This window comes from Lepisma saccharinum, chromosome 26, assembly GCF_977018435.1.
Source record: "Lepisma saccharinum chromosome 26, izLepSacc3.1, whole genome shotgun sequence".
NCBI classification, from domain to species: Eukaryota; Metazoa; Arthropoda; class Insecta; order Zygentoma; family Lepismatidae; genus Lepisma; species Lepisma saccharinum.
In genome coordinates, this window is record NC_139254.1 from 47275359 (window position 1) to 47300301 (window position 24943).

Consider the following 24943-nt stretch of genomic DNA (forward strand, 5'->3'; position numbering starts at 1 on the left):
AATAATTTAAATCATTACCAATTACCTGTAGGTGGGCAATTGCAATTTATTACAACCCCTGAGGGTGATGTTAAAATTTCAGTAGGGAGAAATATTTATAGAATTAAGCACTCAAACATGGTTTCTGGCACTGTATATACTGTTTCTGCTGGTGACTGCTTATATATTGAGGTCCCTGGATCATATGATAAGCTTATACCCTTTTTTATAGAATTAAGAATCAGATACTCTATAATAAATAACCACTAAAACAAAAATGCCTAATGATATTTTTGGCCATACAAGGCATGAAGATCACATTGATGAGATTTTGATGCTTGATGTCAGAGTCAAGAAATTAAGAAGTGATTTACAAGCTTTACAAACTACACTCAATGCCAGTCTTCAATTAGAAATTACAAATTTACAATCACAATGCATGGACCCTCTTCTTAAAATTGATTCTGAACTCAAATTGTTGCTTCAGAAATATACTGATCTGGCCACATTGGATAATTTTCAAAGTTTAGAAGAAGCTGTAGCAGCTCTTCAAGCCAAATTTAAGACCCAGGCCACCAATTCTGAGCAATTGAAACAGCAACTGGAAGAGCAGATAAATAATGTCCAGGCACAGCTCCAAACAATTGTCAAAAGCATAAAATCACAAGAAGATTTTGATCTAGTGATTTCCACTCTAAAAGAACAGATTCAGTCACTCCAAATACCTAATCTGGACCCTCTGAACAATGCCATAGCCGAGGTTAAAGAAAAAATTGAGACACTTGAAAATTTTATGAACAATTTGCCATCTTCTGATGCTTTGAATGCAATAACTCGGAGTGTAGCAAATATTAAGCTGCAACTTGAAACATATGAAGATTTTGGAAAAATTCAAAGTTCCATAACCCATCTTGAAGGTACAATAGCAGCAGTGCAAAATGATTTGGCAAATGTACTAGAATCCCGATTGCCTGGGATTGTAGATACTCTTGTCAGTGTCCAGCACCAAATCACAAAGCTTGAAAACCTCAACACTGAATCTGAGCTATCTCATTTTCATCATTTGATCGATGATATCCAAACAAAACTTGAAATTTTACAACAATCAACACCCACTCAGGCAGATATAGCCCTGCTCCAAAATGCTATGCAAAATGTGGCTGATGCTTCTGAATTAAACAATGTGAAATTGGCACTTGAATCTTTGCAAAATACAGTATCAAATCTTCCCACATCACAGGAACTTAAAAATATTAAGAGAGCAGTGAATCGCATATTGAAATCAGAAGATATCAAGAATATCCAAACAGAGATCAAACATCTCACTCAGACAGTGGCCACTCTACAAACCAATCAACATATTAATGAACTGCATGCCCTGTTTGAGGATATCAGAAGACAGGTCCATGATCTTACTGCTCAAAATTCAAAATTGGCAGTTGTTGAAAATTTACAGCAAATTGTAGCCAACATCAAGCAACAGCTAGGAAGCATGGAATCCAACCAAGCAAATGCTCTGTCTGTTTTTGCCACACAGCTTCAAGAGATTGTGCAACAATACAAAAAACTTGTTGTGGACATAAAGATCAAGCCAGGCCATGATGATGTTGTTAGGACCATCAATGAGCACCTTGAATCTGTAACAAGCAGATTGCTTACAGCAGAAAAGGAAATAACCGGCATAATCGAGAATCCAAAACATACAGTAATTCTTGAATTGTACAGCATCCCCAACAAAGAATATGATTCACCATTTACACCAGGTGGCAAAATATATATGCTGTCCCCTGCACAATTTTATTACCAGTTTTTTGTTGGGGGCACATTGAGACCTATCAAGATCAAATATTGGCATCAGCCACAGGCACACCACTACCCTACCTTATCAATAACAAATGCTGAGAACAAAGTGAAAATCACCAGTGTAGAGTTAGAGGATTTTACAGACCCCAATACATTAGAAACAGCCTATACTGAAGATGATGGCACTTTGGAATTTAAAATACATATTGGAGACAAATTATATTTAGAAAATCCTGCAGTCTCAGCTGCTGAACACTCCATAGTTGCAATATTTTTGTTTACATATTATGTCTAGACAAATTATTGTTGATGAATTACACAGACAGGCCAGACATAATTTTAAGAGGCTCCCAGTAGTCACAAAGGGCATAGATGATTTATGGCAGAGCGACTTGATTGAAATGGCAAGTGGAGAGTTGAAAAACTTAGACAAAATCAACAAGGGCTACAAGTATCTACTCACTGTGATAGACACATTTTCAAAATTTGCCTGGGCTCTGCCACTTAAATCCAAGACTGGAAAATGTGTTACAGAAGCCATCAGGACAATCATCAATCAGAGTGGAAGATCATCGCGCTATTTGCAAACAGATAATGGCAAAGAATTTTATAATTCAGTGTTTCAACAATTTATTAAAAGCCAGGCAATAAAACATTATTCGAGTTACAGTGACCTCAAAGCCTCAATTGTAGAGAGATTCAACAGAACCTTAAAAAATCTTATGTATAAACAATTTACCCTGCAAGGTAATTATAAATGGATTAATATTCTTCCAGAACTTCTACATAAATATAACAATTCTATCCATTCCACAATCAACATGAAACCCTCTGAAGTAACTTCATCTGATGAGCAAAAATTGATCAGGACTGTTTATTATCCTAGATACCAGCCAACAACAAGAAAGGCCAAATACAAGGTGGGTGATCAAGTAAGAATCAGCAAATATAAGCACTTATTCAAAAGAGGCTTTACAAGAAACTGGAGCACTGAATTATTTACAGTGGTTCAAATTAAACCTGGGACCCTTAACACATATATAATAAAAGACCACCGAGGAGAAATTCTCAAAGGCAGATTCTAGAACTCAGCAAAACTCACAGCCTGACACATATCTCATAGAAAAAATCATCCGCAGAAAAGGCAACAAGTTACTTGTCAAATGGCTAGGACTTCCAGAACACAGCTGGATCGATGCAAACAAAATAATAATATGAGCACCTGGGATGTTATAAAAAGGCTGCCAGAACCTGAACAGCTGATTAAGAGAAATGGCAAATTGCTACCTGAAAATATTAGATGTCTTATTGTTGGGCCATCAGCTTGTGGTAAAACTACACTAATGACTGATAATTTTTTATTGGCACCCAACTGGTTAGAGTGGAAAAACAGGCACTTGTATGTCTTCTCTAAGAGCTTGGAACAATTAAAATATCAGCAGCTGATCAAGCTATATGATGGATTGGATATAGCCACTTTTGAACCAGATGTTAAGCCACTCCATGAATGTCTCGATAATTCTGTTGTTGTGTTTGATGACATTATATTGGATAATCAAAACAAGGTTAGAAATTTCTTTACACAGGGCCGGCACGAAAACATTGATTGCTTCTACCTGGCACAGACTTTTTCTAAAATACCGAAGCAGCTGATCCGAGACAACAGCAATTTTATATGTGTGTTTCATCAATATCATACCAACCTCAAACACATACATGATGAATATGTAGGTGGGGACTTGAGCTACAATGATTTTTGTAAATTTTGCAGCAGGTGCTGGAACCAGGACAGTTATGGGTTTGTCACAATTGATATGACAAGAAAACCCAATAGCGGCAAATACAGAAATAAAATCAACAATTTTCTAGACATTGAAATATAAATAAATAAACATGAAAAGGCCAATTATTGATGATCTTAAGTTAAGAGATTATCTTGTAAAAAGATTTAAGGGATGGAAATCAGAGAACCGGGGAATTTATGAAAAACACAAACAAGCAGAACAGCCTATAATTGATGCTATTGGTGAATTAGGTAAGAATATCAAAACTGTTACAGAGCAAAATCAAAATTTGATCACAGAGCTTGTACCTGTAGCTGCAAGGAACATATTAGATTATCCATTCACCCCACTTTCTAGTATTCATACACCTAGTCCTATTGCTCCTAGAAGAATTGAAGCTACTCAGGATCCTATTGAATTGGGTCTTCTTGCACAAAAATATTTAACCACACCTAAAGACAACAAAGATGAGGTGTCTGGCTTATATGCTGACACAGAGCTTGATGGTAGCATCATACATAGAATTGGCAATTTCAGAGTAACATTTATGGGAGATGATATAATTGTTTATTCAGAATCTCATCTTGGACAAAAGGGTGCTTTTGTTATGTACCCCGGAACAACTGGATTGTGGGAACTGATGACTAGGAAAAGGCCTGGCAGCTATACAGATCAAGATTATGAATATTACAAAGAAATATTAATAAAATCAGATGCTCTATACCAGAACAATGATCCCACACAAAAAAGAGTCAAGTCTAGCAGTGGAGCAAAATACAATAATTTAATTAAGCCCATATGGTCACAGATCAAGACTGGCAGTGGAATCAAACAATACAACACCCTGCCTAAAGAATTTGTGTGGGTTGATGATGTCAGGAAACTTGTAGATAGGTTATTGGTGATAGCTGGGGAGGAAAATGCTGGGAACCACAATTTTTACAATGAAAAGGTTGGAATTATGGACATGATAAGCACAAAATTGTCTAATTTTATAGTGAATGACACTAAGGGGATTGGATACCTTATAAAAATTATTAATACTCTACCACCTAAATTTTGGAATATTTCTGAGGGTCGGGGTCTGGTTAATGACATTATAAACAAGCTGCCATTTGAACTACATATTCCAGGCTATCAGTATTGTGGTCCAGGCACAAAATTGGACCATAGATTAAGCAGAGGGGATCCTGGTGTAAATCCCCTAGATGCTGCTTGTAGAGACCATGACATAGCATACAACACACATTCTGATCTTGACAAGAGACATGTTGCAGACAAGAAATTAGAAGAGGCTGCATTTGGTAGATTTGTAAACAAAGATGCTTCTTTAAGTGAAAAAATAGCAGCATTGGGAACCACCATAGCTATGAACACCAAACAAAAACTGGGGTGGGGGTTGTAAATATATATATAATAAACCTACAATGAGGGCCAAGGGTGTTATGTATCAAATACCTTATGCAGGTCTTAAATCTCTTGGGCCTATTGATAGCCTTTTGACCAAAAATCAGCGCAAGAAAAAAAATTCTTGTATTGCAAAGGGACATGGTATGAAATTGTTGCTTAGTACCCCCAATTAAAAAAATTACAGCAATCAAGAAAAAAATCACATGTAGGGGGATTTATATTTACCATCCCGGCCATCTTAGCAGCACTTGGGGCTGTTGGGAGCTTGGCTGGGGGATCAGCTGCCATAGCAAAAACAGTGATAGATGCCAAGAAAAATAGGGCAGAATTAGATGAGCAGAGGCGCCATAACCTGGCCATGGAGAAAAAAGGCAAAGGTGTTAAGAGAGCCATGAATAAGTTTAAAAAAAGCAAGAGCCGCTTACAAACCAAGATATTGAAGCTTTAATCAAGCCACTGGGCATCAAAAATTTTAGAGGTGTGTACATGTCTGATTCTTTGCCAGAACAACCACTCAACAAAGAGTGTGGCATTGTTAATTTGGATAAGTACAAAAATCAGGGCACTCACTGGATCTGTTATCTTAAATATTTAAAAAATGAGGCATTTGTGTTTGATTCATTTGGAGGTGTTCCACCTGAAAATTTAGTAAAATATCTAAAATCAACTAATCTTTATTACAATAATGCCCGTGTTCAAAATTTCAAAGATGTTAATTGCGGACATTTGTGTTTATCTGTTCTCAGATATCTGTCTCAAATAAATAAACCATCAATTGAAAATTTTCAAAAAGCCTTGTGGTATTTAAAACATCATGGGGGTATTCCATCTCACCAGCCAAAATTCAATATTGAAACTCAAATTGCATGATGATATAGTGTATCCCAAAACAATAGCTCTCAGAGCATTTTACGGCATGTACTTGATCCCTAATATTACACACCACAACAACAAAATTGCAGTAGGGGATCAAAAAATTGTCATCACTCCAGGGCAATATAATCTGTCCACTCTAAATGCTCAATTACCCAGAGGTGTAGTGTTAAGTCAAAATTCTGTCACTCACAGAGTAGAGATTGTATCTGCTACAGAAACAGTGGATCTGGGTACTATAGGAGAGCTGTTAGGATTTGAGAACAACACAAAACTTGAACCAGCCATCAAACACACTGCTATGAATATACCCAAATTCTTAGCCATAGAGACTCTGAATATTCACTGTAATGTGGCTGAGGGTATGATCACCAAATCAAATGGCATAGGCACTCACAAACAAACTGGCATCATTGCAACATTTAAACCTAGTTCTGAATTTATGGAGCCAATCATCTACAATCCATCCCCAACATTATATTTTCCTGTGTGCCATAATAGAATAGATTATATTGAATTGATGGTCACTAATGAAAAAGAAGAATTAGTTGATTTTGCTGGAGCCACAACAACTGCAATCATAGAGATTAACATTTAAATAAAAATACATACAATGGAAAATATTGAGAGTTATGAGCTACAATCATTCCCCCCAAACAGGAGGACATTTGCAAATTTAAATCAACCCAACACAGAGATTGAGGTTGATCTTGATGTAGGGGATGGCTTTATACACCCCCACAGAGCAGATCTATACATCAAATTTGATGTTGTAAAGCTCGATGGTACAGATTATCCTGCAAATTCAAATATAAGATTGGTGGACAATTTTGTGCCACATCTGTTCTCTGAAATTGAGATCAGAAAGCATGGCGTTGTTATAAACAGAGTGGATTATCCCGGCATTACCTCCACAGCTTTGGCCACACTAAAATTATCCAAAACCGAGGCTTCTTACTACAAAATAGGTGGATTTGAGGCTGGTGATAAGATATTATCTAAGAACCACACTGTGCTGTTCCCCATGCGCCTGTTGCCAGGATTCTTCTCAGATTACAAAGATATTATGTAGAAGGGTGGTTTAAGAATTACATTTAGAAGAGCTGCCAATGATAATAATGCTCTGATGAGGTACAGCACATTAAACTCTACAGGAGAAGCTCTGCCTAATACCCTACCTGATGAGGGCAAATGCATTATTCAGACTATGGAGTTAAGAATCCCTGTTGTTGAATATGAGGCCAGTTATGCTCTTAAATACAAAGCAAATATAATAAAAAATCCACAGATTCATCTGCAATTTTATACATATCAATGTGTACAGAAGCCCGCAACTGGTTCTTATTATGCGTTTGATGCTACAAATTCATTCTCCAGTATTCAATATGACATGCCGGATTTTGTGGTGGTACTGTTTCAGACTGGAAGACACAACAATCAGGAAAAAAATTCAAGTAGATTTGATAACTGCAACATCAAGAACATATATCTTAAAAATGGCAGAAATGAGGTCTTTCCTAGGGAAAATTACAATTTAGACATGTCCAAGGATGATTTCCTCAAATTATATGAGGCATTTTCATCATACAAAAGGGTCACTACTGGCAATACTGACATGTATTACACACCAGATGAATTCAAAACACAGAGACCCATGTTTGTAATCAACACTTCAAAAAGAAAACAAGTTGTGGTGAATGACAGGACAAACATTAAAATTATCTGTGAATTCCATGAGGCTTTACCTGATGACACCATTTGTAGTGTTATTCTCATAGGGGAAAAATCATATGTTTATGATGTAAGAAATAAGAGAGTCACGGAGCAATTCTAGAGGGTCTCTGCATATTGCATTGTCTTAGTACTAGATATGCAATATGGGCCTGGTGTCCAATTGAACTTAAACCGGAAGTAGACCGGAAGTAGACCGGAAGTGGACCGGAAGTAGACCGGAAGTGGACCGGAAGTAGACCGGAAGTGGACCGGAAGTAGACCGGAAGTAGACCGGAAGTAGACCGGAAGTGGACCGGAAGTAAATATGTGTGGGTGGGTGTGGGTGGGTGTAGGTGTGTATAGGTGGGTGTGTATGGGTGTGGGTGGCCTAGTTTTAAGTGTGGCCAAAAAATATCAAATTTTTAACAAATTTATGGACAACAATCTCACAGAAGTGCCTTTTATAAGTATAGACAAATCAATCTGAGGGGGTTCATACTTTCCGAGAAATTCCCGAGGGCATTTTTTACAAAAATCTTGGATTAGACAAGATTCCACACTTGAGCAAAAAGCTCATATGGGCATGTTGAGCTTGTTTTAAGTGTAGCCAAATCTGCTTGAGGGGGGTTCATACTTTCCGGCGCTGGTATTATAGCAAATACAACTAATAATATTCATTCCCTTGTAACCCCAAGTGTTCCTGCCCTAGATCTGTTGTGTGATTCTCCTGTACGTAGACATGAGTTAAGAGGTAAAGAGGGTCTTTTTACACAGAATTCCGTGGATAGGACGAAATTACCCTACATACTTTTGGGTTCCTCAAACCCGATTTGCTTATCTAAACACTACTGCATACCGAACCCAAAGCAGACAAACTGGTAGCAAAGGCAGACCAATTACAGAAATGTTGTGAAACAGTTATTGGTCTATCATTATGAGCTGAATTATTATGTCTTTAAACAAATCTCGAAAGTGTTTGATCAAAACGTTTCCTCTTCTGCACATGATTCTGCAAAACTTCTGTATGATTGATTGATTGATTTAGTTTATTTTACTTCGCGTTTTGTGCCTCTTGGCTAATTTGCGAAGATGTGGATGAGTGATGAAATGATGAAATTGATGAATAGACATTCACAAACAACCAAGCCCGACCGGGATTCGAATCCGGGACCCTTGGCGTCGCAGCGCGATGTGCTAACCACTGGGCCACAGGGTCGGGCAAAAATTCTGTATGAAAAGTACAATACAATTCTGTAGCCGTCTATATACAGACCTCCGTGGCGGAGTGGTTAGCATGACGTTCTACGACGGGGGTACCTGCTTTGAATCCGGGCGGGCATGAGTGTTCTATTTGAATGTTCCTTCCTCAGTTGCTACCCATCATCATTCTCATCGTCGCGATTAGCCAAAAGTGGCAGTAAAGCGACGCTCACAAACATTAAATCACACACACACATATACATTGAAGAAACTGAATAACAGCAAAAACCTTGACATGGCCTTTCACAAATACCGTGTATTTTACATGGAAGAAGCCTCTAGTAATATTTTTTGAAGAGCCTGAAATTTGTAGATTCAGCATTGCCATGGACATTTTTTTAAAAGCGTGAGCATTATAGTGACTCTTCCTAATATGTGAATACCGATACGAAATAAGGACACAGTAAAACGAAGAAAATGGAAAGTAATGTCGCATAATGGCTGTGGGTTTGTGTTTCTACAGTTTTTGGAGAGACGAATTCTAAAGTTAGTTCGCAACCTCAAGATAGCGCAAGTCGGTCTGCATACTATCACGAAAATACGAGCAATTCTCAGAAAAATGTCAAACTTGATGGTCTTAGTTATATATAAGTGATAAGCATTATATATAAGTGATAAGCATTATATATAAGTGATAAGCAATGTGCTGCAGAGAAATATCTGTAGATCGCGAATATAAATTACACTGTACACTGTATTTAAACTCTAAAATTTGCCTGTAAAATGTTTCCTCTTCAAGCACTAACTCTGATTCAGAAAATCCGTTACATAGGTTTCCAATCGTGTCAGTGCGCTGCTTTCAAATTTATAGCGTGAATCACAAGTCCCTTAATACCTCTTATAAAACGTGAAGAAGTTATGCTCGGTAGAATTGATCATAACTGAAACAGGATATGGCCAGAGGAAACCATAGTTGTGTGTACCAATCGGAGGTCCGCCATATTGTTAGCCGCCATATTGAATTCTACTCGAAAATTTTAAATGGATGGTGGGTGTCTGGACATATGTAATTGCGCTAGAATTTAAGGAGATATGCAGTTATGTAGGTTTTGAATGTGTTTAACCGATAAAGAGTTATGAATGCATCCTTCTAACCACTGGCGTACGCAGAAGGGTTGCTGATGGGACTACAGCATTCTCCGAAATTTTGAGAAAGTTAACATTTTCAAATTCAAGCAGTGAAGAACTGGCGGTAAAAAAAGAAAATAGTGGTAAATGATAACCCACTCCTTTAAATAACGTTCGATTGCCATTTTTTTAAAAATGGACAGTTCTAAAGATACAAAATATTTTATTGTGTATGCAGCCCTCCCCAAAAAGCAGCTGTGAAGTAGCCACCTTTACAGTTCCAGCCCTTCCCGAAAAATTCCTGAATACAGTAGTGCTTCATGATATCTAGGTGTCAGAAAAAAAATTAAAATGTCTCTAAGGCATGACGCCTCCAATCTTACAACAGTGTATAGTTGACAACTGATCTAAGGACTCTTGGAAAAATATATACGTACAAACTTACTTTGTCACTAAACCTTGTTGCTAGCATTGTTGGAGAGTTTTATCTTTTGTTGTTTACAATACAACCTCATCCAATCGATCAAATTTTTACTTCTTCAAAATTGACGCCTCTCCCATGTTCTAATTTGTTGCAGCCATCGGTAGGTCATTTGAAGCATGGTTTGCTTTTATTTGTTAGAGGTATTTTATAGCTCTGCACTCCTCTAAAATATTTTTCCGATATTTGATATTATACGTACAGTAATATAATTCCGTTTCATTAATGTAACAAACTGAAAAAAATTACCCAACCAAAATTTATGGTAGCAAAATATTTTCTTTAAAAAAAATCGATTTGTCACTTATTTCTCCATAATTCTAGTAGCATCAGGTGACCCACCTTCCCACCCGAGAGTTGCACCAACACGAAATGGCGCCTGCATGACTTTTGTTAATGCCACTTTCTGCAATATTTTGCTGAATCCAACTGACAGATGCCTCATAAAGACACACAAACACATGTGAACACATACAAAATATCTATTATCCGTGACAAAAGTATTGCGTCTGTGAGGCAACCACCAGTTTAGTATTTCTTTTTCAAGAACAATATACATATATTTTTTTTGTATGTGTTTCGTGTGTAGTTTGCGCTCTTCTCTGGAGTATAAGTGATCCACTCAAGGAGGACTCTGACGAGGAGGTGCGTGTAGAAATTTTGAATTTTAATTATATTTTTTTCTTGGGTTTATATTAATATTTAATTTATTCCTATTCTCCTGGGGTATTCGGGTTATATTTAGGGATTAATTGAGGTCCAGTACTATCAGTGTACCCTCATATACGGTCCATGAAAGATTACGGGCAGCTAGATGTGGAATTTCAACATGTAGTGTAACATACGCAAGAGGGCAGCACCTCGTGTGACTGACCAAAAAGGACTCTTGTTGGACACCCCCTCTGCCGGTCAGTCCACGAACCACCCCAGGAGGGAGAAGGGGGAATTTTTTTTGTTTTTTTTTCTCTTCGAGGAGAGAGGCTACTAACCGACACAACAAAGAAATAGTATGGCGGAGTAGAAGGACAAAGTAAAACAGCCTGTAGAGAGTGTGCGAGTGTGCATTGTGCAAATAGTGTGGATAAGAATTTTTCTTCATGTGTAAAATTGAACTAAAGACCAGAAAAGGAGTGAAATATGTATAAATTCGGAAGAAAGAAGCCGCCGAAGGAAAGTGTGTCAAAGAAGAGGACTGGACTAGGCTAGAAGGAATATGCAGGTGAGAGTGCAGTGAATAAGGGCCCCAACGGAAGGCGCCGGGACTTAGTTAATGTGTGTGTGCATGGGATAAGTAAAACAAATAGTAGAGGCCTTTAATAACCAAGACGGAACTGTAAATACAACAAGAAGCAAAAGTATATAACCTATCACAATCATTTAATCATCTTTTATAACAACGCAGAAATAATAAATTCAATATTTGTATAAATATTATTGTACTGGTTGTTTTTATGAACAAGTTATAGTGCTCACGGCGGCGATGTGGGGAAAGGGTTAACACCTACGTAAACTTTCATAAGAGTTTCATGCCATCCCTTTCGACTCTCCCCGTTGTGAATCACATGGCGCCCAACGTGGGGCGAATCCACGTGAGATGCAGAAAAAATCAAAAGAAGGAAACAATAGATTAGTAACACAGTTTTAAATCTGAAAGGATGAAAATCAAAATGCTAGTTTCGTTGTATTTGCCATGAACCGTATATGAGGGTACACTGATAGTACTGGACCTCAATTAATCCTTAACTATAACCCGAATACCCCAGGAGAATGGGAATAGATTAAATATTTAATATAAACCCAAGAAAAAATATATAATTCAAATACAAAATTTCTACCCGCACCTTCTCGCAAGTGTCCTCCTTGACTGGATCACTTATACTCCAGAGAAGAGCGCAAACTACACACGAAAAACATACAAAAAGAATAATATGTATATTATTATTGAAAAAGAAATACTAAACTGGTGGTTGCCTCACAGCGTCCTTTGTTGATGTTCTTGCAAAATTTTCTCCGTGGGAGGAAAAAGTCAAATATACCTAATTGGAGAGCCAGAAGTGTCTGCTTTTAGACAAAAGCAGTACAAAGTGATTTTACCTCTGTCTGTTCCTTTATTCAGACAAAAGAGTTAGTAAAGGTGTAGTTTTCTCATGTGTTTTTTACATAAGTCGAATTCAGTTGTGTGTAGCTTCTTGTAAGTTTGTCGTAAATATATGGTAGTTCTTGTGATTGAACCTTGTTTATGTGGAAATATCTCAGGCACAAGTAATGTTGCTATTATCTGTGGAACAGCCACAATTAATGTTTAATAAGTGTTGAGATCTCGGTAATGGTCAGCCCAATGGCGATGCAAAGCAAATGCAAATGATGAGGATTGAAAAGAAAATCAAATTTCCATATCTTATCTTTCACATTGTACAAACTGAGAACAACCAACACGATTGTTTTTCCTGACAACGGGCTCGCGCGTTTTCCTTACCGTTGCTAAGGGCAAGTGCGCTTTGTTGCTACACGCCGTTGCCCGCCCTTCAAACTCTGCGTCCAGCCAGCAGCTTTGACACGGAAAGCGAGCCGAAAGTTTTGGTTACTCAGTGAATTGTTGCGCACAGAGAAGCATAGTTGAGATGCTGTAATTGACCATTGCAAATTTTATTTTATCACTCCTGTGTTCCTACTATGAATTATTACCTGATCTCTCACACATCTATAACAGCCCTTACGTGCAATTTTTCTTTCCTGTTTTTCTTTGTTAAGAATTTGCTGTACGTCGCAGGAACGTTTTTTTATACATAGGAGAATGCGAAACCGGAAGTTACGGGTTCGAATATTTGTTAAGATCTTCATAGCCTTAATCAAATCATGCTCATCGTTGCACTTACTCTGTTTAAGGAAGCGACATAAAAATGATACGTAGAAAATGACGTTTGTATAAGGATTGGATAAAAGCTGGAAAATGTAAAAAACAAAAGTACAGTATGCAACGAAAATATATTTCATTCATAATATGACAAATTCTTCATTCTTTATTATACACTGCCACAATGCTTTGGAACGGAACGAACTTTTAGTATTCCCGCAGACCTTATGAGGTGGCAACACTGTGGAAGTCACCTGCTGCCCGTGGAGTCTGAGATTGGCCGCATCTTGTAATACGTCATCCGCGCGATTATCATATCAGGAGTGGCAAATAATAATATACATCTGTGGCCATACTTGAGATACACACGTTAAACTTATGGGATTGGATTAATTGTGTTACATAAACGTATTTTTACAATTTTATTGAACTTCCAATAATGCATTTCAAGATTGCAAGTTTCCCTAAATTATCAATTTTTGAAGTATCTAGTGAAGATTTGCTTTTCACTTTTTCCACAGAGGTGCAAGAGGTGCAACAATAAGCCGTCGTCAAGTACAAAACTCACAGTATTACATCAAGAGTTGACTATGAACTGTATGATCTAAAGTTACCCGTTCTTGCAAAATGGAAGAGAAACTACACTTTTAAGTGAGTTCTTCCATATAATAAGAAAATGCAATGAATAATACTTTTAAGATTCTTATTTAAAAATAGATACGTGAAGCTTTCCAAGGAGGTATATTTGGAATTTTTCCTCGTACTGAGTAAAATGTTACAAGCACGTAAACAGAGGGCTCAATATTTTTTGTCACGAAAAGTAGTGTGAACTTCCCCGCACAACCGACAATGGTTGTTAAATCCCACTGAAATGTTTTCATTTTATTTTGCAGTTTGTATTTTTGTCGGAGAAAAATTTCGAACCACTCCATGAAGTGGTGCCTAAGAAAATGCTCCCTTTTGAATATGGAGGATCTGCTGGAACTCTGTTCGAAGTCCATGGTAAGTTTGCATACTGCAGTAGATGTAATACGGTTAAGCGTAAAATAATAAAGTTTGGATAATTAGCCAATATCAATGGTGCGAGTTACTTTATTTCTATACCCTGTATAATAAGTCTCTCCTCAAATAGTGACAAATTGTTGCTCATTGGCAACACTGTAGGTTAGCGGGGTGGCCTTGACTTGACTGTTACATGACCTTAGCTTTGGCTGACATTGTTGCATGGTAGGTCTTCACCCTCAATGGTCTGTCGCGCTACAGAATTTACATTATTTACATCACGTGTATAAAGTTTGAGTAATATGCTTCAAATTATGCAATTTCATTGTATTTATTTCACGTACATTCTCATGTTGACCAATGTATCCGCTACAGAGAATCATGAACTGGATGTACTCTATCCGGATATTTCCCATTTGTTGGCTGTTCTTATCTCGATTGTGTTTACAACAATGTTTAATCCTGGCTTACCCGAGAAGAAGAGGAGTAGTCCAATCAACCCGGTTGAGCAACCTCAAGTGAGGAGCTGAAGTGAGGCTCGCCTTAATGGATTTCTCTCGTAAGGCATGAGCTCCATTTGATGGCGCAGTGTTGCCAGCTCCTTACTCGAAAAAATCACCAAGGTTTTTGGTCTAACCTAACCTAAAGCAAGGAGCTGGCAACCTATTTCTCGCAGTGTTGTCAACACCTTACTCGAAAAAATCACCAAGGTTTTTTTTTTCTTGGCCTAAACTAACCTAAAGCAAGGAGCTAGCAACCTTGCTTGAGGCTTGCCTTACAGTGCATAAAGCAAGGCTGCCAACCTACTGGTGCTTTTGCCATGGCTTTTTACAAAAAAGAGAGAGGATAGAGAGAGAGAGAGGGAAGAGTTAAACAACCGACAGCCTACCTACAGCTTTTTTTTCTTGGTCTAACCTAACCTAAAGCAAGGAGCTGGCAATCTTGCTTGAGGCTTCTTAATAGTTTGTTCTTGTAAGGCATAAGCTCTATTTTCTCGCAGTGTTGCCAATATTTTACTCGAAAAAAATCACCAAGGTTTTTTTTTGTCTAACCTAACCTAAAGCAAGGAGCTGGCAACCTTGCTTGAGGCTTGCCTTACAGTGCATAAAGCAAGGTTGCCAACCTACAGGTACTTTTGCCATGGCTTTTTACAAAAAAAAGAGAGAGGAGAGAGAGAGAGAGAGAGAGAGAAGAGTTAAACAACCGACAGCTGCCAACACCCACCCTAACCTAACCTAACCTAACCTAACCTAACCTAACCCACCCTAACCTAACCTAACCTAACCTAACCTAACCTAACCTAACCTAACCCACCCTAACCTAACCTAACCTAACCTAACCTAACCTAACCTAAAGCAAGGAGCTGGCAACCTTGCTTGAGGCTTGCCTTACAGTGCATAAAGCAAGGTTGCCAACCTACTGGTACTTTTGCCATGGCTTTTTACAAAAAAAAAGAGAGAGGAGAGAGAGAGAGAGGGAAGAGTTAAACAGCCGACAGCCTACCTACAGCTTTTTTTGTCTAACCTAACCTAAAGCAAGGAGCTGGCAACTTTGCTTGAGGTTTGCTTTACAGTGCATAAAGCAATTTTTGCCAACCTACATATACTAAACAAGGAGAGCCGGCACTGCCGTAAAAGAGAGAGATGGATGGATGGGAACACTACACGGGTTCAATGTCATCAAATAAAAATTGCCTTAATGGTTTTTTTTCTTGTAAGGCATGATCTCTATTTTCTCGCAGTGTTACCAACTCCTACCTACACCTTTTTTCTAGTTGGCAAGGGCTAGAGAGAGAGAAAAACTTATAGCTGGGAACAGTAATGAGCGAATGCGCCATATCGTAATTTTCCAACTCCGGCAATGTTTGTATATCGCGACTTTTGTAAACCTCTCTCTCTCGGGGGAACGATGTGCCACACACACACACACACACACACACACACACACGCGCGCGCGCGCGCGTATGTATTGTGACGCAAACAAACAAACAAAATAATAATTGTTGTTTTTTAGGATGCCTGGCCCCTATAACCTCGCCAGGGTGCGTGGTGCCCAGCCAAAAAAGTAAAGGTTTTCTAACGGCTGCGGTTATCTACAACCGCACCTCTGTAGAGTTTCACGTGTTTTATTTTTTTTCTCAAACTTCCATGAAACTCTACAGAGGACCTCCGTAATGCATGCAACGTGTACTAACGACTCTAATGTTATTTGATGTTGTGATATTTTTGGATATAGAGTTTTATTGTGAGATATAGATAAAAATAATTATGTTTATTATAATATTTTCTTGATGAATATGTGTGTGTTACAAATAAAGTTGCATGCTTTTTTTTTCTAGTGTGTGTGTATGTGTTTTTGATGTTTCGACAGCATCTGAAACGATAAAAAAAGAAATTTTATTGTTAATTTTCACGTGTAAAAACAACAACAAATTTTTTTGTGCAAATTTTCTGATTGTCTCGTGCTATAGTGCAAAAAAGATATTGTAACTGATAACTAATGAAATTGACATTTGTAACTGATCTGAACTAGTGAAATTCGTATTGTGCCATTGTAACTGATTGTGCTAGTGCAGAAAATTTCTTATTGTGCAAGAAAAGATGTTAAAAACTTGTTAAAACTGCTCTGTGACCCTCTCGTTCTTCACGTCGTAGGCGAAGGACTTCTCTGCAATCAGGATGACACTGCATAGGGTATCCTCGGGCAAGGCATCGTGGAACTCGCAGACGACCTTGATGTTGGTTCGATCGTTGACCACAACCTTCTTTCTCTTAGATGTGTTGATGACGGTCATGGGTCTCCGTGCTTTGAACTCGCTGGGCGTGTAGTACATGTCCACGCTTCCCTCGGTCACGCGTTTGTAAGCCGAGAACGCTTCGTAAAGTTTGAGGTAATCGTTTTTGGTCACGTCGAGGTTGTAATTCTCGCGCGGGAACACTTCGTTGCGTCCATTCTTCAGATAAACGTTCTTGATCTTGCAGTCGTCGAACTTGCTGGAATCTTTTTCCTGATTCTTGTCCCTCCCGGTCTGAAAAAGCACTACGACGAAATCTGGCATGTCGAACTGTATGTTGTTGAATTGAGTCGTCACGTCGAATTCCATGTGACTTCCCGACGCCATCTTCTGCACGCACTGGTAACCGTGAAAGTGAATCGGCACCTGCGGACTTTTCAAGATCTCTGCTTTGTACTTGAGGGCGTAGTTCGTTTCGTATTCCACCACCGGCATTCTCAATTCCATGCTCCGGATGACGCACTTGGCTGCTTCGGGTAAAGTGTTGGCTATCGGCGTGGTGCCGTCCGGACCCAAAGTAGCGTATCGCATCAGTGCGTCGTTGTCGTTGGCCGCTCTTCGAAACGTGATCCTCAGTCCTCCCTTCCACATGATCTCCTTGTAGTCCGAGAAGAAACCAGGCAGCAGACGCATGGGAAAGAGCACCGTGTGACTTTTCGTCGATATTTTGGTCCCGGCTTCGAATCCCCCGGCCTGGTAGTACGCTGCGTCCGTTTTGGATAATTTCAACGTTCCCACTGCCGTCGACGTGATGCCTGGATAATCTATTCTGTCGATGACGGTGTTGTGTTTCCTCACCTCCACCTGCGAGAACAGGTGAGGCACGAAGTTGTCCACGAGTATCAAGTTTGCTGCTGCGGGAAACGCATCTCCGCTTTCCTTCTTCACCACGTCGAATTGAAGGTAGAGGTCCGCTCTGTGAGGATGAATGAACCCGTCGCCTACGTCCACGTCGTATTCGATCTCCCTGTTCGCTTCGTTCAGATTGGCGAACGTGCGACGGTTGGGAGGGAAATATTGCAATTCGTAACTTTCGATTTGCTCCATTTTACATGTATGGTTATTTATTATATGTTGATCTCCACGATGGCCGTCGTAGTGGCACCTGCGAAATCCACCACCTCTCCTTTCTCGTTCGTCACCACCAACTCTATGTCGTCTATGCGGTTGCGACATACTGGAAAATAGATCGGCGAAGAGGGCGTGTAGATGATCGGTTCCATGAACTCGGAACTTGGTTTGAACGTGGCTATGATTCCCGTCTGCTTGTGACTTCCTAACAATCCGTCCGAAGATTACGTGATCATGCCTTCGGCCACGTTACAGTGTACGTTCAGAGTCTCGATGGCCAAGAATTTAGGAATGTTGGTTGCTACGTGCTTGATGCCAGCTTCGAGTTTGGTGATGTTCTCGAAACCTAGAAGTTCTCCCATGGTGCCCAGGTCCACGGTCTCCGTCGCGGATAGGATTTCCACTCTGTGCGTGACCGAATTTTGAGAAAGGTATGTACCTTTGGGTAATTGAGCTAGCAAAGTGGAAAGATTGTATTGTCCTGGCGTGACGACGATGTGTTCGCTTCCGACGCTAATTTTGTTGTTGTGATGCGTAACATTGGGTATGAGGTACATGCTGTAGAATGCACGCAGAGCCACGGATTTAGGATAGACGATGTCGTCGTGCAGCGTGAGTTTCAAGATTGAAGATTCGCTCGTGAGATGGAACACGCCCATCCTAGTGATGCTGTTTGAGGTTCCACAATGCTTTCTGGAAATCCTCGATCGTAGGGTTATTTATTTTAGAGAGAAACGCGAGCACGGAGAGGCAGAGATGACCGCAGTTCACGTCTCCGAAATCTTGAATGCGTTCGTCGTTGTAGTATATAGAGGTTTTGTTCGTTTTCAGATAATGGACTAAATTTGTAGGTGGAACACCTCCGAAAGAATCGAAAACGAATGCTTTGTTATTGTCATCGTTTTTGTGGTAACATATCCAATGCGTGCCTGGATTTTTTTGATTGTCCAAGTTGACTACTCCGCATTCTCTTCTTTTGACGCTTGAAGGTAACGAGTCGGACATGAAAACTCCTCTGAAGTGTTTGATTTGTAACGGTTCGATCAGAGATTCAATGTCTCGGTTGGTGAGTGCTTCTGTTTCTTTTTTTTAAACTTTTTCATCACACCCTTCCCCTTTTTCTTCTCCATGGCCAGGTTGTGACGTTTCTGTTCTTCCAATTCCGCCTTGTTCTTCTTCGAGTCGATGACGGTTTTCGCGATGGCGGCACTTCCGCCGGCCAAACTTCCAACGGCCCCCAATGCTGCCAGGATGGCCGGGATGCTGAATATGAAACCTCCGATCTTTTGCTGTTTCCGCGAACGCTGCAATCTTTTCAATTGAGGTGTGCTGAGCAGCAATTTCATTCCGTGTCCTTTCGACAAGCAAGAACGTTTCTTCTCGCGTTGTTTCTTGGTGAGTAACCCATCGAGGGTACCTAGATTTTTTAGATTCGAATATGGTATCTGGTACACGACACCCTTGGGCTTCATGTTGATGCTCTATGTGTTATTTTCACGGTATGTTATTTATATATATATTCTGAGATTTTTTCTTGTGTAGTTTTTTTACGGTATGTTATTTATATATTTTCAAGGCCTCGCAGTCGTTACACAAATTCTATTACGTGCTTCGTTTTCTTGCCAAGAAGTTCCCTTGTCCCCTTGTACACGATTCGAGTTTTGTTCTCGATTAAAATAGATAGCTTCTCGTCGCATAACATGTTAGCGTATCGATCTGGTAAAAATAGACTGTATTGTGCGTTGAGCAACAGGCGTACCTTGGGACCATACTGGGTAGAAACGATTGAACCGGAAGTTATCGTGTAAGGTTTGTCGACTTCCAATTCCTGAATTTTTACATACTCGACTGACAAATTTAGCATTTGTTTTAATGCTTGGAGATCACTTATTTTTTCAGTCGTCATATCAAAGAAAAATTTCAAAGTGTTAGAGAGAAATTTAATTGTTTTTTTCACGATGTGTGTTATTTATATATACCGAAGATTATTTTTTTTCACGATGTGTGTTATTTATATATCAAGTTTTTTTTTTTTTCACGATTTGTATCGAAGATTTTTTTAACAGGGGAAGAAAGTTCGTGCTTCGGAGAACGCGATGATGTGCGTAATGATATCTTCCGTCTCCTGCTTAGACTTGCGCCAATCATCAGTATACCGTCTTCTTCCCTGCCTTGCCTCGAGCAATTCATCTAACCTATCGTTTAATTTCTCCCCTGCAGCCAAAAGCAGAATGTTGAGATCACCGCACCTCAGGCCACTGATCTCCCGAAGACGGTCCTTGAGAACTATTTCACACGGAATTCGAAATGCCGGCGTTGTTCTTGCTATGATCACAAGTTTATTAACATCTCCGTTAACTACCTTTTTGAATATTTTAGATAGTAGTTCGTGCGGCAAATCAGTTATGCGAGACATGTTGCTATTATTATTATTTTTTACTCTATGTTATTTATATACCCCACCCCAATTTTTGTTTCGTGTTCATGGCGATGGTGGTGCCTAGTGCGGCGACCCGTTCACCCAACGAAGCGTCTCTGCTCACGAACCTTTCGAAAGCTGCGTGCTCTAACTTTCTGTCTGCTTCGTGACGTGCATCCAGATCCGTCTGCGTGGTGTTGTAGGCGATGTCGTGATCTTTGCATGCGGCATCCAACGGATTCACACCCTTGTCTCCTCTCTCCAATCTTTTCTCGAGTTTGGTACCCGGTCCGCAGTACTGGTAGCCAGGTAAATGCATCTCAAAAGGTAACTTGTTGATGATGTCGTTCACGAGTCCCTTTCCTTCGGCCACGTTCCAGAATTTCGGAGGCAGCGAGTTGATGATTTTGATCAGGTAACCTATGCCCTTGTCGTCGTTCACGATGAAGTTGGAAAGTTTCGTGCTGATCATGTCCACGATGCTAACCTTCTCGTTGTAGAAATTACGGTTGCCTGCATTCTCTTCGCCGGCTATCACCAACAATCGGTCCACGAGCTTCCTCACGTCGTCCACCCAAACGAATTCTTTGGGTAACGTGTTGTAGCGTTTGACGCCGCTGCCTGTTTTGACCTGGTTCCAAATCGGTTTGATGAGATTCCTGTAATTCTCGCCGCTGCTTGATTTCACCCTATTCTGCGAGGCGTCGTTGTTCTGGTACAAGGCATCCGTCATGATCAGAATTTCCTTGTAACTTTGGTAATCTTCGTCGGTGTAATCTTTCGGCTGCTTTTTGGCGACGAGTACCCACAGTCCCACCGTACCCGGATACCTGTTCCAACTATCCTTGTCGCCTAAATTGACTTTAATGTCGTTGCCTTCGAAGGTCACCTTCGATTTCCCAATCTTCCACACCACACCGCCGCCTTCGCTGGTTTCCATGCTGGGATACAATCCGAACACTTCTTCCTTGTCGAATTTCCCCGTGCTCAGGTAGTCTCGTGCCAAAGGTCCCAACTCGATTTTATCCGAAGACGACGTGCTGCCTATGGCTCGACGTCGTGCCGGTGCATCCTTCAGTTCGAACGGCGTCGAAGGAATGCTCGAAATAGGCGTGGGTACGGCGTAACTTTTAGCTGCGAGCGGTACGAGTTCGTTGATCAAATTTTTATTTTGTTCCGTGACACTTTTAATTTCTTTACCTAGACTGCTGATGGCATCGATCACGGGTTGATCCTGACGTTTCTTCTCTTCGTAGAATCCGCGATTCTCGGATTTCCAACCTTTGAAGCGTTTCGCGAGGTAATCGCGAAGCTTGAGATTTTCGTCTTCGATTTTTCGTTTCGTCATGACGTTATTTATACACGTCGTTTCTCACAACGTTGCAACGTTTAGAAAGTCGTTGATTTTGTTTCTGTATTTTCCGTCGTTGGGTTTTCTCGTCATGTCGATCGTAGCGAATCCGAAATCGTCACCGTTCCAGCAAGTAGAGCAACGTTCCGAAAATTGATTGTAGTTCATGTCTCCGCCTACGTAGTCATCGTACGCGTGCTTGAGGTTGGTGTGATCTTGACGAAACAAACATATGAAATTAGCGTTGTCGCGCACTAACTGTTTTGGAATTTTGGAAAACGTTTGAGCTAGGTAGAAGCAATCCATTCCTTTGTGACGACCTTGCGTGAAAAAGTTGCGAATTTCATTTTGATTTTCCAGGATGGCGTCGTCGAACACAACGACTGAATTTTCACGACAATCGTCGAGTGGTTTTATTTCCGAGGCGAACGTTGCAATGTCCAGACCATCGTACAGTTTCATCAGTTGCTGGTATTTGGATTGCTCCAAACTTTTCGAGAACACGTACAGGTGCCTGTTCTTCCAATTTAACCAATTCGGTGCGAGGAGAAAATTGTCCACGAGCAGTGTCGTTTTCCCACACCCCGAAGGACCTACGATCAGACAGCGGATGCTGTCGGGAAGCAACTCGCCGTTCTTTTTTTTCTCGTTTGACTTTCCGGATCCGGTAGACGCTTCACCACGTTCCACGTACTCACAAGATCACTTCGCTCGCGTCGATCCAACTCTTTTCCGGAAGTTCCAGCCATTTGACAAACAGTTTGTCACCTTTCCTACGCAATACTTTCTCGATGAGGTACGTGTCGGGGTGTTTCGTTTTAGAGAGTTCCTCTTCGTAAAATCTTCCTTTCAAAATCTCGCCGCTACTATCTTTTATTATATACGTGTGTCGGTTTCCGGGTAGAACTCGAACCACCGTAAAGAGTTCTGTGCTCCAATTTTTTGTGAATCCCTTCTCGAAGGTGCGTTTGAATTTGCTAATCCTCACCCGGTCTCCAATTTTGTATTTAGCTCTTTTTGTCGTGGGTGTGTACTTTGGACAGTAAACTGTAGAAATTAAACGCTGCTCGTCAGACTTGGTAACGTCGGCTGGCTTCATGCCTATTGTTCTGTGTACCGTATCATTATAGGTGTCGACGAGTTCCGGCAGGATGTCGACCCATTTGTAATTTCCCCGAAGCGTGAATCGTTTCCACATGTGTGTTTTCAAGGTTCGATTGAATCTTTCCACGATGCTGGCTTTGATGTGACTGAAGGTCGAATAATGTTGAATCTTGTGTTTTTGAATAAACTTTTGGAATACGGCGTTGTAAAATTCCTTCCCCTTGTCTGTTTGCAGAAACCGTGGTTGTCTGCCGCCGCTTTCGTGAAAAATTGTCTTGAATGCTTCCGTGACGCATGTTCCCGTTTTCGCCTTCAAAGGTAGAGCCCATGCGAATTTCGAAAACGTGTCTATGACGGTGAGAAGGTACTTGTTGCCCTTGTTCAATTTATGTACGTTTTTCAAATTGCCGCTACTCATCTCCACGAGGTCACTTTGCCAGAGGTCGTCGATGCCCTTGGTTACCACAGCCAAACGTTCGTAGTTACGGCGTGCAGGTTTATGCAATTCTTCGACGATGGCTTGCCTAGAAATTTTTTTTAGAGATTACGTTTCAAGAGAAGCACAAGCGTGATGGGATTCAAAGAGGGTGGCACTTCGCTCGTGTTTTGAATGATCAGCTTATCGCCGGCACTCACGTCGAAAACGGTAAGATCTTCGTCTTCGTGTATTTCATATATGTTGCGCGTTTCGTTCCAACGTGCCAGAGGAATGTTTCCTGCTTTCTGGACACCACGATTCGATATCAAAGTCATGGTGGGAACGCTAGCTTTCTACCGTGAGACCAGTACGAAAATTCGTTTATCTGAATCGTGCCATCGAGGAGAAACTTGTAGTACGGATGATAAGGATGCAACATGTACAGTTTGTTACCTTCGACGAACGTGGAGATTCTCTGTTGATTGGGTACGCTGTTGATTTCGATGGCTTGCAGAGAATGCAGTTTAGCGAATTTAGTGTCGACGCCGAGGAGATTACTGTGAGCATGTCCGAGTTTATTTTCGATGGGCAGCAAATGCTCGATTATGGTATCCGTTACGGCAGAAAACGACGGTTTGATTTTCACTTCCACGTTCAACTGCTTGTAGTTTTCGTTGAGTTCTTGCAACTTGGCACCGAAAGAGGCCAGCGTCGATTCCTGCGTGGATTCCAGCACTCCGACTTGATCTCTGATGTTGACGACGATGTTCTGAAGGTTCTCGACTTGATTCAATTTCGAGCTCTTCTCGGTAAGATCGTTCACGATGCTTCGCATCTCTGTAAACTGCGTGTGAAGGTCGGCGACGCTCTGCGAAGTGGGCAGCGTCGACACCAGCCAAGTAATTTCGTCTCGAATCTGTTCCACGTTCGCCGTTTCCGTTTCTAGTCGTTTCAGCATTCGAGATATGTTTCTTTTCAAAGCGTGCAATTCTTTGGAGGTGGGGAGATTGGCCACCCTACTCTCGAGATCGCTCAATGAGCTTTTGATGTCGCTCGAATCGGATAGTGCCGTCACCGCCGTTTTCAATTTTTCCAAATCTTCGCTCGAAGGCACGCTCCTCCGTAACGATTCCAAGTCACCCTGTATGTTGTCCAGTACGTGATGAAAATGAGCAAGATTCGTTTCAACGTTCAAATTTTCTAAATATTCGATGTTCTGCTGAACCGTGCTCAACGTGTCTTGAATGCTCGTCAGCGCGCTCGCTTCAGCGTGAATATTTTTAATTTCTTCGTTGATCAATTCCAAGGACGCCTGAAGCGTAGCGATGGTGGTTTGAATGTGTTCGAAATCTCGATACGCCTCCAATTGAATTTTTATGTTCGCGACGCTTTTACCGATGACCTGCAATTCGTCCGACGATGGTAGGTTCGTCATTGTATCTTCCAAAGTCTGCAACTTGGATTTAATTTCTTCCAACGTGCTGGTGAATTCTTCTTGTAATTTGGAAACGACGACATGCAAGCGTTCTACATCAATATCGTTCACGACGGTTTGAAGT

At 40.5% G+C, this 24943-nt stretch overlaps 1 protein-coding gene across 2 annotated transcripts in view; it reads left to right on the forward strand.

Moving 5' to 3' along the window:
• The window catches only part of LOC145979493 (alpha-tocopherol transfer protein-like), a 73531-nt gene that overhangs the window by 37312 nt on the left and 11276 nt on the right, over window positions 1-24943 (forward strand). For both annotated transcript variants that reach the window (XM_083112423.1, XM_083112424.1), the window contains exon 6: window positions 14119-14227. In XM_083112423.1, the coding sequence (XP_082968549.1) occupies window positions 14119-14227 (109 nt within the window). The remainder of the gene's footprint in view (window positions 1-14118; window positions 14228-24943) is intronic.